Source organism: Hypomesus nipponensis, chromosome 11 (assembly GCF_054491055.1).
Source record: "Hypomesus nipponensis isolate SF chromosome 11, ASM5449105v1, whole genome shotgun sequence".
In the NCBI taxonomy this organism is placed as follows: Eukaryota; Metazoa; Chordata; class Actinopteri; order Osmeriformes; family Osmeridae; genus Hypomesus; species Hypomesus nipponensis.
In genome coordinates, this window is record NC_140371.1 from 1,345,001 (window position 1) to 1,361,295 (window position 16,295).

The following is a 16,295-nucleotide window of genomic DNA, read 5'->3' on the forward strand; positions in this document are numbered from 1 at the left end:
CTACCCTCTTCTTGCCCAGACAGACAGCATCGCTCTGGGTGTCATTTGGGGCAGGGTTTGATGATTACTTCAGTTTGTTGATTGGTTCTTCATTGTCCTGCAGGCGGCTGACAGGTTCCCTAAGCCAATCAGAGCTGCTCAGTTCTACTACTTGGACCGCTTCCTGTTGGTGGCGTCTGGCCCCTCCTTGCTCCTCTACCTGCTGCACCTGGACGACTCCCGAGACTCCATCAAAAGGTTCAGGGCTCATAGTTCAAGGTTCAGAGTTCAGGATCCAGAGTTCAAGGTTCAGAGTTCAGGGTTCACTGTTCAGAGTTCAAGGTTCAAAGGTCAGAGTTCAGGGTTCAGAGTTCAAGGCTCAGCATTCAGGGTCCAGAGTTCAAGGTTCAGGGGTCAGGGTTCACTGTTCAGAGTTCAAGGTTCAGGGGTCAGGGTTCACTGTTCAGAGTTCAAGGTTCAGGGGTCAGGGTTCACTGTTCAGAGTTCAAGGTTCAAAGGTCAGAGTTCAGGGTTCAGAGTTCAAGGCTCAGCATTCAGGGTCCAGAGTTCAAGGTTCAGGGGTCAGGGTTCACTGTTCAGAGTTCAAGGTTCAGGGGTCAGATACACTGGGGACCTGACCTGAGCCCTCCATGTGCAGTCAGTTGTTCTACTGACCTCTACACAGCCCTTCTACCTCTTAGAACAGGTTTTGTTATTAAATAGTATTTAGATCTCGGAGTGCAAGAGATGCCAGTGCGTGTGTATGGCCAATGTGTGTGTTTGTGTGTGGTCAGTGTGTGTGTGTGTGTGTGTTGTGTGGTCAGTGTGTGTGTGTGTGTGTGTGTGCTCAGTGTGTGTGTGTGTGTGTGTGTGTTGTGTGGTCAGTGTGTGTGTGGTCAGCGTGTCTGTGTCTGTGTGGTCAGTGTGTGTGTGTGTGTGTGTGTGCTCAGTGTGTGTGTGTGTGTGTGTTGTGTGGTCAGTGTGTGTGTGGTCAGCGTGTCTGTGTCTGTGTGGTCAGTGTGTGTGTGTGTGTGTGTGTGTGTGTGTGTGTGTGTGTGTGTGTGGTCAGTGTGTGTGTGTGTGTGTGTGTGGTCAGTGTGTGTGTGTGTGTGTGTGTGTGTGTGTGTGGTCAGTGTGTGTGTGTGTGTGTGTGGTCAGTGTGTGTGTGTGTGTGTGTGGTCAGTGTGTGTGTGCTCAGCGTGTGTGATGGTCTCCTGTTCCTCAGGTATCACCAGAGGAGTGCTGTCCAGCTCGGGTGTCGTCTCCAGACCTCTGCCTCCACAGACATCACCTCCCTGTCTGCCGTCAACAGCTTCCACTCCTGTATCCTCCCTGAACCTTCACCTGGCTTAGAACCTTCACCTGGCTTAGAACCTTCACCTGGCTTAGAACCTTCACCTGGCTTAGAACCTTCACCTGGCTTAGAACCTTCACCTGGGTTGGAACTCTCACCTGGCTTAGAACATTCACCTTGGTTGGAACTCTCACCTGGCTTAGAACCTTCACCTGGCTTAGAACCTTCACCTGGGTTGGAACTCTCACCTGGCTTAGAACCTTCACCTGGGTTGGAACTCTCACCTGGGTTAGAACCTTCACCTGGCTTAGAACATTCACCTGGGTTGGAACTCTCACCTGGCTTAGAACCTTCACCTGGCTTAGAACATTCACCTGGGTTGGAACTCTCACCTGGCTTAGAACCTTCACCTGGCTTAGAACCTTCACCTGGGTTGGAACTCTCACCTGGGTTGGAACTCTCACCTGGGTTAGAACCTTCACCTGGGTTAGAACCTTCACCTGGGTTAGAACCTTCACCTGGGTTAGAACTCTCACCTGGGTTAGAACCTTTACCTGGCCAGGTCAGGGTTATAGTAAAAAACGATTTCCTTTATCTTAAATGGATCAGAACAGTGTTGTAAAGATAACAGTGTTATCAGCCATTATTATCCTTCAGGCTGGCTCAGCTACAAGTCACTGTGCTGTACTGCTTCCACAGCCCAGGAATGCTCCAACCCCTCCTCGTTAAAAATGCATTATGCTTTTATTATCTAATAAATCCAGTCAACCTACAAGGCCATTTATAGCAATGTTTGGAAGAGCGTCTGTTCCTCGGGTATTCCACACCATTGTGCTGCTTGGCCAGAGACACAATGGAAAGTAGATATGAGATAGTTGGTAAGAGTTTCCACTGTGTCTGTCTGGGCTTATTCCTAACTGTGCTGAAGGTAAAAAGCTGTCAGTAAAGAAAGGCCTCTACACAGGTTAGCCCTAACTCACTCAGGTTAGCCCAAACTCGGAGGTCAGATGGCTGAGCGGTTAAGGAGTCGGGCTATTAACCAAAAGGTTGTTGGTTTGGCCGTGCCAAATTACGTTGTGTCCTTGGGCAAGGCACTTCATCCTACTTGCCTCGGGGAGAATGTCCCTGTACTTACTGTAAGTCGCTCTGGATAAGAGTGTCTGCTAAATGACAACATGTAAATGTAACTCACACAGGTTAACCCTAACTCACTCAGGTTAACCCTAATTCACTCAGGTTAACCCTAATTCACTCAGGTTAACCCTAACTCACTCAGGTTAACCCTAACTCACTCAGGTTGACCCTAATTCACTTAGGTTAACCCTAACTCACACAGGTTAACCCTAACTCACTCAGGTTAACCCTAACTCACTCAGGTTAACCCTAATTCACTCAGGTTAACCCTAACTCACTCAGGTTAACCCTAACTCACTCAGGTTGACCCTAATTCACTTAGGTTAACCCTAACTCACTCAGGTTAACCCTAACTCACTCAGGTTGACCCTAACTCACTCAGGTTGACCCTAACTCACTCAGGTTATCCCTAATTCACTCAGGTTAACTCTAATTCACACAGGTTATTCTCCCTAGAGGTTAACATTCTCCTATACAGGTGAACCCTAACACATGTAGATGTGGCGGTGTATGCTGGAGAATGCTAGGACCAGGTGATCTGCTGTGTAGCTCATGGTGTTGGTCCTTAGCTGTGGTCAGACCTGGTCCTGGCGTGTGGGGCGGACCGCTCGCTCCAGGTGATGGACCTGAACCAGGACACAGTGGCAGCACAGGTCCCTGAGGCCCACAGCAGAGCTGCCCACCACGTCACACAGAACCAGGTGAGCCTGTGTACTGGCTGTTGCATCTACGTTATAGCTCTGTTAAGTCAGTCTGAATCAGTTAAAGCAGAACTTACAGATGACGCCATTTTGACTAGTTATTTCAGGTGTGATGTGGATGAACCTGCCAGCAGTAAAAGTATCCAGAACTGTGAAGCTGTAGGTAGGTTCTGTGATCTGATGGAGAAAGTGGTGGCTTGGAGACAGATAGTTTGGGGAGGACTGTCTCCATTCATCCTGACGTTGACATGAAGAGAATCCTACCTTCTTGCATGTCGCCCTGGCAACAGCTGGCCCCATCACGTCACATCATGGGTTGGTGGGATTAGGATGGATTAGGCCGGATTAGGATGGATTAGCTGGGTCAACATCTCCTGGTGGCTGGGATTAACACAGAGAGGCATCTCCAGCAGGGAGCCAGTCTCCCACCCCGGCCCCTCTCCTGCTGCACTGCTCCACCCTCACGCCAGCCTTTGTGTGCAATGCATTGTGGGCAGGAGGTGATGTGTTGACTCAGTGGTGAAGTTGCGTCAGTGTGGGGTCCCTGCTTTAGGAGCGCAGGTGAGGGGGGTCTGAATGGGGGGCCAGAGGGCCTCTTGGATGTGAGGGGCCTGGGGGCTGGAGGTCTGGATGGGGGGCCAGAGGGCCTCTTGGATGTGAGGGGCCTGGGGGCTGGAGGTCTGGATGGGGGGCCAGAGGGCCTCTTGGATGTGAGGGGCCTGGGGGCTGGAGAGCCTGTTGTATTGGGAGGCCTGGATGTCTGGTGGATTTGGGGGTCCAATGTTTGAGGGGGACTGTTGTCTTGGTGATGGATATCCTCTCCAGAGGGGGGGCGGGGGGCTGAGGGGCTGGAGCCCAGAGTGTTAATACATGAGGATCAGAGGGGATTGACTCTGCCTGGAAACAGCATGCATACTACCCCCCCTCTTCCCCCTCACTGCTTCCACCTCTTCCTTCTTCATGTTGACCTGTCCTGAGGTTTAGAATTGGGAAAGCAAAAGGGTATTTCTGGGGTCCTGAGCCAGATATATCTCTCTCTCTCTCTCTCTCTCTCTCTCTCTCTCTCTCTCTCTCTCTCTCTCTCTCTCTCTCTCTCTCTCTCTCTCTCTCTCTCTCTCTCTCTCTCTCTCTCTCTCTCTCTCTCTCTCTCTCTCTCTCTCTCTCTCTGGTTCTCTCAATTAAGTTTCTCATTAAGTAATTTATACATACTTATATAGATTGATACACACTTTTTTAGACTAATAGTCCACAATTTTACATTCTAATGGAACATCACACAGTACATTACGAGATAATTCAACAATAATTTGTGTATAAAGTAAAACAATAAAAACCTTTTATTTATTTATATTATTGTCTTTTGTATTATCATTATTCATGGTAATAAAAGTGTAACTATCTGTCTGTGTTTTCAACTATCTCTTTCTCCATTTTTACTGGAAAGCTCTCCTATCCAGATAAGAGCTTAACGTGTTAAAGTGAAAGAGAGAGAGAGTGAGTGAAAGATAGAGAGAGTGAGTGAAAGAGAGAGAGAGAGAGAGAGAGAGAGAGAGAGAGAGAGAGAGAGAGAGAGAGAGAGAGAGAGAGAGTGAAAGACAGTGAAAGCAGGAGATTCCTGTAGGAACTACAGGGAGGGTTGGAAAACAACCACACATTAGTTTCCATTCCATCAGAGAAACACTGGCTCCCAAAATGGTTTTAGGCCTTCTCTCATTCTCTCAGCCCCATCTCTTTCCCCCACCCCCCTTTCTTCCTACCTCTCTCTCTCTCTCTTTTTCTCTCACCCTCCCTCTCTCTTTTCACACTTTCTTTTCCTCTCTCTCTTTCCTTTTCTCTTTCTTTAGCCTGAACCACTATCTCAATGTAACAATGTGTATTCTGTGCATGTGTGTGTTTGTGTGTGGTGTGTGTGTTTACACGTGTGTGTGTGTGTGTGTGTGTACAGGGCTCTATGTTCAGCTGTCAGACTCCAGACTCCTACAACCTGTTCCTCACCAGTGCAGTCACAGATGGGCTGAAACTGTGGGACCTGCGCTCTCTCAGGTAAGAACCCACCCACCTGTCCTCCCCCCTTTAGCATCCTAGCTCCTAGACCATCCTAGCTCCTAGACCATCCTAGCTCCTAGACCATCCTAGCTCCTAGACCATCCTAGCTCCTAGACCATCCTAGCTCCTAGACCATCTTAGCTCCTAGACCATCCTAGCTCCTAGACCATCCTAGCTCCTAGACCATCCTAGCTCCTAGACCATCCCAGATCCTAGACCATCCTAGCTCCTAGACCATCCTAGCTCCTAGACCATCCTAGCTCCTAGACCATCCTAGCTCCTAGACCATCCTAGCTCCTAGACCATCCCAGATCCTAGACCATCCTAGCTCCTAGACCATCCTAGCTCCTAGACCATCCTAGCTCCTAGACCATCCCAGATCCTAGACCATCCCAGCTCCTAGACTTCCCTCCTAGCTGTAAGTGATGACAGAGGACTGGCTCTCTCCTATGATCCATTTGGGCTGCAGCTGGCTGTGGAAGCAAACTCTCTGACTAGTACTCTCTCTCATCTCTCTGTCTCATCTTTCTTTCTCTTCCTCTGTTTGTCTCGCTCTCAGCCCTGTCTCTCTCTTAGTCTCTCTCTACCTTTCTCCCTCTCTCCACCTCTCCCTCTCTCCACCTCTCCCTCTCTCCACCTCTCCCTCTCTCCACCTCTCCACCTCTCCCTCTCTCCACCTCTCCCTCAAACTCTCTCTCTCTCTCTCTCTCTCTCTCTCTCTCTCTCTCTCTCTCTCTCTCTCTCTCTCTCTCTCTTCTCTCTTTCACATTCCCCGCCTGTCTCTGTCCCTCTCTCCTTTTCAGGAAAACGTCAAGATGAAATGTTAGAGGTTCCCTGCCGTCATTAGTCAGACTGAATGTCTGACAGATTGTTTTGTGTGCACTGGCCGGTGGAAATGTTTGACTTCCAGTTCTGATTTACCACATCACATAGGAATGGGCCGTGGGGTTAGGATTAGGGTTATGGAAGGTGTGGGGTTAGGATTAGGGTTATGTTTGGTTGGAGTTAGGATTAGGGTTATGGAAGGTTTGGGGTTAGGATTAGAGTTATGTAGGGTTGGGGTTAGGGTTAGTGTTGCGTGATGATCTGTGCTTTCCATATCAGGTGTGTGCGTCGCTATGGTAACCACTTGAACCGCTGCCACCTCTGCACATGTGCCTTCTCCCCCTGTGGACGCTTCATCTGCTCCGGCTCCGAGGACGGCTGTGTGAGTAACCTTAACCACGCCATGCCAGCCCTAACCCTGTTAACCATGCTAAACATGCTAACCTTGCTAGCCCTAACCCTTTTAACCATGCTAAACATGCTAACCTTGCTAGCCCTAACCCTGTTAACCATGCTAAACATGCTAACCTTGCTAGCCCTAACCCTGTTAACCATGCTAAACAGTACAGCACTAACCCTGATCATCAAGCTAAACAATTTGCCACTAACCAGACTACCCCTGTTACCCTTAACCAAGCAATAACCCTGCTAACCATACTAGCCAGCTAACTTGCTAGCCGTTAGCCTGCTAGCAGAGCTAGAGATGGTGTGTCCTCCAGAGCATAGGAGGCTGCTCCATGGAGGAAGAGGAAGGTGCTCCTCCAGTTTGGAGAGGCAATAGGGAGGGAAACAAAGAGATTGATTGGTGGAAATAAACCATTACCAAATCTCAGTATCATTTATAAGATCATTGTGTTCTCTTCTTTGGAAAATATCCGTTCTTGAAGTTAATATTAAAATGCTTCAACAGTGACCCCTGGGGTGGGCGTGGGCTCCTGCTGTCCTCCTCAAGGTGGGATCTGTGACCTCCTCCCTAACCAATCAACAATCAGAATACAATGTTGAGATTGTGTTGGTCCAATGATCATTTCCAACTCTCTTCCACTGCATTGTACATGTGTGAAACTGTCCATAACGGCATAGTATTAGAAAAGACATCCCACTGCTCCACAGGTCTCAGGACACAGTGTGACACCCCCAGCCCCCGGCCCCCAGCCCCCGGCCAGGGTCTGACCTCAGGTGTGCAGGGGCCAGGGGGTCAGTGTTGTTGAGCAGGGTGGTCAGGTTGATTGATTAGTCACCTAGGTGAGACAGGTAGAGTTGTCTACCATCTATGACCTCTGCTACCTGACCAGGAATACCTGGACGCACCCTGCTCTCTGCTACATCCTTCAAATACCTGAGGAACCATTTATAACGTGTGTGTGTGTGTGTGTGTGTGTGTGTGTGTGTAAGGGACAGAGAGAGAGTGTGTGCGATGCATGTGTGTGTATACATTGACCGGAAATGTACATAAAAACTGCTAAACTAGCCAATCTGCAGCTGACTAAATATTGTTCCATTTGAGCTCTCACACCCAGCCAGTAGTGTAGAGGATCTGCACCCATAACTGTCTGTAACAGTCAAATCTATGAGAAGCATTTGAATTCCTTATAAATATAACATATTCATTTTTTGGATCCACTGTGACATACAAATAGTGCATATAGTAAGTAGAGCAACACCCTGTGAGCAAGCCTGCAAACATGATCTATTGGAATACACAGTAACACAATTACTGCAAGAGTAGAATACTGTGGAACACAGTTACTGTAAGACAGTCGAGTAGTACGGAACGTAGTTACAGGAAGTTATACACTGGCTCTGGTGCAGATGTGGATAAGTTCTAGACTGGATCTGGTGCAGATGTGGATAAGTTATACACTGTCTCTGGTGTAGATGTGGATAAGTTCTAGACTGGATCTGGTGCAGATGTGGATAAGTTCTAGACTGGATCTGGTGTAGATGTGGATAAGTTATAGACTGGATCTGGTGCAGATGTGGATAAGTTATAGACTGGATCTGGTGCAGATGTGGATGTCTCGTTCTGAACCCAGGGACCTGCAGGAGGCCAGTAGGAGGGAGCTGTCGTCCTGCTAGTATCTCTGTGATGTTTACTTAAACTGGTAATGCTTTCATCTGTCTGGCCTACCTCTCTCCTCTCTCTCTCCTCTTTGTACCTCTGTTTATTTCCTCTCTGTAGCTCTCTCTCCTCTCCCTCTCTCCTCTCTCTCTCCTCTTTGTACAAATATCTGTTTCTCTCCTCTATAGCTCTTTCTCTATCCTGAGAGAGAAAGGAGTGAGAGTGAGAGAGGGGGGGAGAGAGAGAGGATAGAAAGAGAGAGACTTTGACTGAAGAAATCTTTATTGGGCAGTCAAAATTGCCATCTAGCCAACAGTTACACCAAACAGTCATAAAAAAATCGTACTTACTCCTATTCAAACAAAAAATAAAAGGTTAAATAAAAGATATGCCTGAGTCATGGTCTGTGTCAGACCAGACATCCCAACCGTAGGATCCAGGTGTGCCACGTGCGATGGCTCCAGTGGATAATCCTCCACTGCAGATCAGCTGTGCGCTTCCCTGTGGGAGGCTTATACAGGGTGTGCCAGCATCCTATCAGGGATGAGTTTGGTGCTGAAACTAAAGTCCACTGAGAAGACCTCCAACAGTGCCTCTTACAGCTAGCCTGGCTGCCAGCCCAACTTCTCTCCGTCCACAAAAAAATGTGGTCGGGAAGTTGGGTCTGGAGGGTCTCGTATTGGGAAACAACTACAGAAAACCAGAATCTGGGCGTACCAATCAAATTGCCAGGGCGGGCTTTATACGATAATGGACAGATGATCAACAGTAACGTAATCACCCACGTCACTAAAGAGCGCTTAAGTTGAATTTGTTTTGAACAAACAGCATATTACGTTGCTCTGATTGGTTGTAAGTCTATCCAATTGAGCGAAGAGGCATTTGTTTTCCAGGCTTGTTTGAAACATGCCCCATAGTCAAAGCCCAACGGAGAGTTCTCAGACTCATATTCTGACTAGAATTATGAGTATGACAACGTCAGGCTATCTTACAGCAGCATAGCATTGTCTCTATGGTCAGAGCATACACCTGGCCTGACAGTGGACACCCCTCCCTAATCCCTAACTGGGACTAGCTGGCTCACCCCCCCCCCCCCCCCCCGCCACCTTTACCATAACATCATGACATCACAATACAACAACCACACCCATGACTGGAACACATTCCCAAACCCACAATAATCCATCCCTTCAAATAGATATGAATGACCAACACGGTCAAACTCTTTTTCTTGATCAACTGACAGAATACCCAAATCATATCCCCCCACCTTTGCGCAATCAATGACATCCCTCTATAGAAATGTTAGCCGTTAGTGATCCGTTAGTGACCTTCCTGGAACACAGTAGGACTGGTCTCTGTGCAATATGCTCTCTAGCACCAACTTCAGCCTGTTGGCCAAACATTTTGAAAATAAATTGTAGTCCAAACATGAAAGAGAAATAGGCAATGTAGTATGTGTTCCCCAAAAGCCTCCTGGTAAACCTCCAGTAGGTCAGGCCCCCAAAAGTGTGTGTAGATCTCAGCTGGTAGGCCATCCAGCCCTGGGGAATTCCCCACCAACAGCTGCTGGACTGCAGCAGTGAGCTCATGGAGAGTGAGTTCCACCTCTACAGCCTCCCTCTGGTCTGACCTGAGCTTTAGCAGGTCCTGAAGCAGCTCATGGGCACTGAGGATTCCTGTCCCCAGCCCCATAGAGGTCTGCATTAAACTCCATGGTGAGTGTGTGAGAGAGAGAGAGAGAGAGAGAGAGAGAGAGAGGGGATAGAATGTGTGTGAGAGAGAGAGAGAGAGAGAGAGAGAGAGAGAGTTTGTCTTTTGTATTATCATTATTCATGGAAATAAAAGTGTAACTATCTGTCTCTGTTTTCAACTATCTCTTTCTCCATTTTTACTGGAAAGCTCTCCTATCCAGATAAGAGCTTAACGTGTTAAAGTGAAAGAGAGAGAGTGAGTGAAAGATAGAGAGAGTGAGTGAAAGAGAGAGAGAGAGAGAGAGAGGATAGAAAAAGAGAGGATTGAAAGAGAGAGGATAGAAAGCAAGCATGCAAACTCACCCTTAGGTCTCCCTTAGGGACCCTTAGGGACTCACCTTTTTGAAAGCAAAATGGGTAACCTACGTGATACGTACAGATCCGATGAGCAAGTTGTTTTTTTTGGGGGGGGGGGGAGGGGGATGGCGGGGAAGTTGTGGCCGTGGCCAACAGCATTTTACTTTTGCTTCGCTACTTTACAACCGGCTCTGGAACCAATTGTCAAACCCAATGCCTCACAGCTTATCAGAGACATTCTTTTTTTGTATGCTATACAAAAAATGTGTTTAAGGTTAAAAGAACATTACATTGTTTACAAGAGCACAGATTCTACATAGATAGATAATTTTGCTCTCAAAGTGCACCGGATTGATGTGTTTCACTTAAAACATTCTTCAAGGGGACCATGCCCCTGGACCACCCTAGAGGGCCAGGGGTTCGCTGCATCCTTCTCACCTTGTTTTACCCCTGAGCTGTTTGCATGCCTGAGAAAGAAAGGTGAGAGAAAGAGAGAGAGGATAGAGAGAAAGAAAGAGGATAGAGAGAGAGAGGGGAGAAAAAGAGAGAGAGAGAGTACTGATCTTCTCCACAGTGTGAACTTGCTCGTCAGGGATCTCTCATGGTGCTCCTCCCTCCTTTATCTCTCATTCCTCCTGGTGTCTGTGCGCATGTCTGTACGTGTGTGTACATGCATCCGTGTGTGTGTTCAGTGAGAGCAAAATGTATAGGTGGTGTGTGTTTCCTCGTGTGTGTGTGTGTTCAGTGAGAGCGGTGCGCAGGCTGAAATATGAATGCCGATGGTTGATATTAATCTCAGAAACTCAGAGTCCTGGAGAATGAGAGCAGGGAGCGTCTCCAAGGACGTTTCAGCGTTTCCTGGAAGCAGCAGTTGTTTCCTGGAAGCAGCAGTTGTGTGGTAGTGGGACAGCGGCTCGGAGACATTTGGACTTGTCTTAGTATTTCACAAGACAATTATGGAAAAAAAGAACTTCCATCTTCTAAAAGGAAACACTCCCAAGTTTATTTTAATCTGCTCAGCCTAGAACCTAACCTGTAGAACCTAACCTAACCTATATAACTTAATCTGTAGAACATAACCTGTAGAAACTAACTCAGACCATATACTACCAGTATGGTAGATTTCTAAAAGCTCCAATGAATTTATAATTGACTATACCTTTGTGACACCAGTTAGTCCCTCTATCGTCATATGAAATTGTTAAACCGAACCCAGACTTTAACCCTTATTTGAACTAAAACCCAAACTCAAACTTTAACCTTAAGGCCGACTTTAACCCTAAAACAACCCTAGCAGTAGCCTTAACCCCATAATCAGGACTCTAGTAGATGTGTTTGGTGTGGTGGTGTGGATGTGCAGTGGCTAGACGTGTTCAGGAAGCCTCTTTCAGGGAGCATGCTCACAGGCGTTCCAGGGAACCCTAATAACAAGCAGCTGCAGGAATGTGATGACTCGCCGTCTGGTTACAAACATTCTAGCATCTGGTTTATCTGTGTGCACCCTCCTCTCTCTCTCCTTTAGCCTCTCACCCTCTCTTCCTCCTCAAAGCTAGAAGGGTTTCCAAAATTGAAAACATATCTCGTTCTGTGATATTTTCCACACAGTGACAGTTTGTTTGTTTATAGGGCAGACGGGGGGAAATGTTGCTCGAGTACAGTAGACTCCTGCTATAGCACAGTAGAATGATGCTCTAAGACAGTAGAATTCTGCTATAACACAGTAGAATCCTGCTCTAACACAGTAGAATCCTGCTCTAAGACTGTAGAATGCTGCTCTAACATAGTAGAATGCTGCTCTAGCACAGTATAATTCTGCTCTAACACAGTAGAATCCTGCTCTAGCACAGTAGAATCCTGCTCTAACACAGTAGAATGCTGCTCTAACACAGTAGAACGCTGCTCTAACACATTAGAACGCTGCTCTAACACAGTAGAATCTTGCTCTAGCACAGTACAATGCTGCTGTAACACAGTAAAATTCTGCTCTAACACAATAGAATCCTGCTCTAGCACAGTCGAATCCTGCTCTAACACAATAGAATCCTGCTCTAACACAGTAGAATCTTGCTCTAACACAGTCGAATCTTGCTCTAACACAGTAGAATGCCGCTCTAACACAATATAATCCTGCTCTAACACAGTTTAATTCTGCTCTAACACAGTAGAATCTTGCACTAGCACAGTAGAATCCTGCTCTAGCACAAAGAGTGCTGTTCTGTGTTGTATCTGAATGAATCTGACTCTCATGTGAATGAATCTGGCTCTGCTTGACTCTTATGACTCTGATTCTTGGTATGTCCTGACAGGCCTATGTATATGACCTTCGTCAGAGCGCCTACCTCCACAAGCTGCACAAGCAATCAGATGTGGTCCTCACAGCTACTTTCAACCCTGCTACACCTGAGGTAACATCACACTACACCTGAGGTAACATCACACTACACCTGAGGTAACATCACACTACACCTGAGGTAACATCACACTACACCTGAGGTAACATCACACTACACCTGAGGTAACATCACACTACACCTGAGGTAACATCACACTACACCTAAGGTAACATCACACTACACCTGAGGTAACATCACACTACACCTGAGGTAACATCACACTACACCTGAGGTAACATCACACTACACCTGAGGTAACATCACACTACACCTGAGGTGACATCACACTACACCTGAGGTAACATCACACTACACCTGAGGTAACATCACACTACACCTGAGGTGACATCACACTACACCTGAGGTAACATCACACTACACCTGAGGTAACATCACACTACACCTGAAGTAACATCACACTACACCTGAGGTAACATCACACTACACCTGAGGTGACATCACACTACACCTGAGGTAACATCACACTACACCTGAAGTAACACACTACACCAGAAGTAACACACTACACCTGAGGTAACACACTACACCTAAAGTAACACACTACAACTGAGGTGACATCACACTACACCTGAGGTGACATCACACTACACCTGAAGTGACATCACACTACACCTGAGGTGACATCACACTACACCTGAGGTGACATCACACTACACCTGAGGTGACATCAAACTACACCTGAGGTAACATCACACTACACCTGAGGTGACATCAAACTACACCTGAGGTGACATCAAACTACACCTGAGGTAACATCACACTACACCTGAGGTGACATCACACTACACCTGAGGTAACATCACACTACACCTGAGGTAACATCACACTACACCTGAGGTGACATCAAACTACACCTGAGGTAACATCACACTACACCTGAGGTGACATCAAACTACACCTGAGGTGACATCAAACTACACCTGAGGTAACATCACACTACACCTGAGGTAACATCACACTACACCTGAAGTAACACACTACACCAGAAGTAACACACTACACCTGAGGTAACACACTACACCTAAAGTAACACACTACAACTGAGGTGACATCACACTACACCTTAGGTGACATCACACTACACCTGAGGTAACATCACACTACACCTGAGGTGACATCAAACTACACCTGAGGTAACATCACATACACCTCAAGTTCAAGTATTTTATTGTCAGATGTACAGAACAACACAGGGTCAGACTGGGCACTGACATTCTTTGGAAAAGACAACGCTAAGCAACCTGGCATAACATGACATATAAGTACTCAGAACATAGGTTACACCTATGATAAGCTAACAAATAATATAATAAACTCCTAAATATACAACATAAAAAACAATACAGTATACTAAACCTATAATACACATAATATCCTATACTAACCTTATAACCTATACCAACCTAAAGACAAGTAGGGTACAATTAGTGCAATATTGCTGATAGTGCAACCAGTAGCTGAAAGTGACAGTGTGTAAAGTGACTAGTGAGAAGTGTATCAGTGTCCATATCAATGTTCATTCAGAAGCCTGATGGCCCTAGGATAGAAATTATTGTCCAGTCTGCGTGTGCGCGACCGAATGCTACGGTATCGCCTGCCAGAAGGCAACGTGTAAAAAGACTGAATGATGGGTGGTAACAGTTTCTTAGAATCCTGCCAGCTTTCCTGAGACACCGTGTGTGGTAGGTGTCCTGTACAGCAGGGAGCATCCTGCCAATGGTGAACTCAGCAGAACGGACCACAGTACATAGGGCCTTGTGGCCCCTGTCTGTGCAGCTCCCATACCACACTGTAATACGACCAGTCAGTATGCTCTCTATAGTGCATCTGTAAAAGTTAGTGAGGATGACTGAGTCCATGCCAAACTTCTTCAGTCTCCTCAAGAAGAAGAGGTGTTTACGGGCCGCTTTGACCACCTTGTCCGTGTGAACAGACCAGGTGAGGTCGTTGCTGATGTTCACCCAGAGGAACTTGAAGCAGCTGACATTTTCCACTTTGGATCCGTTGATGTATAGGGGTGCATGATCCTCCTCCTGCCGCCTCCTATAGTCCACAATCATTCCCTTAGTCTTGCTGGCGTTGAGAGAGAGGTTATTGTCCTGACACCATGATATCAGGGTATCAACACATTGTAGTCTCTCACTTTGTAGTCTGTAATGGCTTTAAGTCCATTCCACAAGCGCCTGGGGTCAGAGCCATGGTAGCTGGACTCCACCTTGGTCCTGTAAGCCCTTTTCGCTGCTTTGATGGCCTTCAGAGGGTCGTATCTGGCCTTCCTGTACTGATCAGGGTCCCCAGAGTTAAAGGAGACAGACCACGCTCTCAGGTTGGCCCGGATCGCAGCATCCACCCAGGGCTACTGATTGGGGAAAGACCGGACAACCTTCTTGGGGACGACGTCATCAATGCAGTGTTGAGGTACCTGAGGTAACATCACACTACAGCAGTGCCCCAGGCCAGCCCCTGGTTATCCCATCACGCTCCATGCTTCCAGGCCTGCAGAGCGGCAGCCCAGACATGCTCCTGGGATGTGTTCAGGAACAGCAACAGTCAAGTTCTCTAAGCACACATCTGCTCGTCACAGTATTGATAGCAGTTGTTCTACAGCCCCGGCCATACGGCTTGCTGGCCTGGGTTTTCCAGATGGAGGGCGGGGGTCGCTGTTAGACTGAAATAGAACATTTATAGATTGTTAACTTCCACTCAAGCTTTGAAGCCTTTATATAGACAAGGATAAATGAAATATACATGTAAATGTATGGAAAGAAAAGGAAATGCATTCCTCTAGTTTACTTCCCTAAATCATGACTTGACCCGTCCCTAGGGGAATTGGATGTCCATCCTAGGTAGCTGAGGTGCAGTAGTTAAAAGCGACTTAGTATGTTGAGACTTAAGATGGTCCTAAAAAGTATGAGTCATTCTAGAACATCTTCAATCATCTAGATTCTAGAACATCTTTATTACTTCTAAAACCACTTCAGTCATTTAGAACACCATTACTTCTACAACACCTTTAGCGATTAGATTGGTAGTTTGTGAGGTTTTCACCAATTCATGTAGTCCACACCGCTGCCAGGATACAAGCAAGCAAGAAGGCTAGCATTAAAGGGAGTCAGGTGGCTGAGTGGGTAGGGCATCGGGTTAGTAATATGAAGGTTGCCAGTTCGATTCGGCCAGTGCACATGACGTTGTGTCCTTGAGCAAGGCACTTCACCCTAATTTGCCTCGGGGAGAATGTCCGGGAATCAAACTAGCAACCTTCATATTACTAGCCCGATGCTCTACCCGCTCAGCCACCTGACTGTATTTACTGTAAGTCGCTCTGGATAAGAGTGTGTGCTAAATGACTAAATGTAAATGTAAAGTTAGCAGGAAGACTAGCATCAAGGCATCATGCATGGAGGCTAGCAGGAAGGCTATCAGAAAGGCTATCAAGAAGAATTGCATCAAGGCTAGTAGGAAGGCTAGCAGGATTGTGTCAGCTGTTTTCCTGCTTGAGGCAGAAGGAGACAAAGCACTAACTAAGTGATCCTGGAAATAAAGTCTCTCCTTGTCTTGCTGACCCTTGACGCTAGTGTTACTATTCCTCCTGACACGGCAGAGCAGCAAGCTTTTAATGACTTGACGTGGCGTCAGGCTGTGGCTCTGAGGCTTCCCCTCACACACAGCTGCAGCTCCTGCCAAACCTCTCCTACCTACATCATCCATCTGCACCACGTTCTTTATGACGACTCAAACTAGAGCAGTAGTCCTCTCTTCTCTCCCATCCTCCTTTTTCCATCTCACCCC

At 47.1% G+C, this 16,295-nt stretch overlaps 1 protein-coding gene across 5 annotated transcripts in view; it reads left to right on the forward strand.

Moving 5' to 3' along the window:
• The window catches only part of wdr27 (WD repeat domain 27), a 60,606-nt gene that overhangs the window by 30,125 nt on the left and 14,186 nt on the right, over positions 1 to 16,295 (forward strand). For 3 of the 5 annotated variants that reach the window (XM_084709095.1, XM_084709096.1, XM_084709097.1), the window contains exons 18-23: positions 104 to 237; positions 1,205 to 1,302; positions 2,987 to 3,108; positions 5,054 to 5,151; positions 6,259 to 6,361; positions 12,399 to 12,497. In XM_084709095.1, the coding sequence (XP_084565221.1) occupies positions 104 to 237; positions 1,205 to 1,302; positions 2,987 to 3,108; positions 5,054 to 5,151; positions 6,259 to 6,361; positions 12,399 to 12,497 (654 nt within the window). Of the gene's footprint in view, positions 1 to 103; positions 238 to 1,204; positions 1,303 to 2,986; positions 3,109 to 3,206; positions 3,661 to 5,053; positions 5,152 to 6,258; positions 6,362 to 12,398; positions 12,498 to 16,295 lie in introns of those variants that run through there. The other 2 variants (XR_014768804.1, XM_084709098.1) reach the window with 2 other exon arrangements.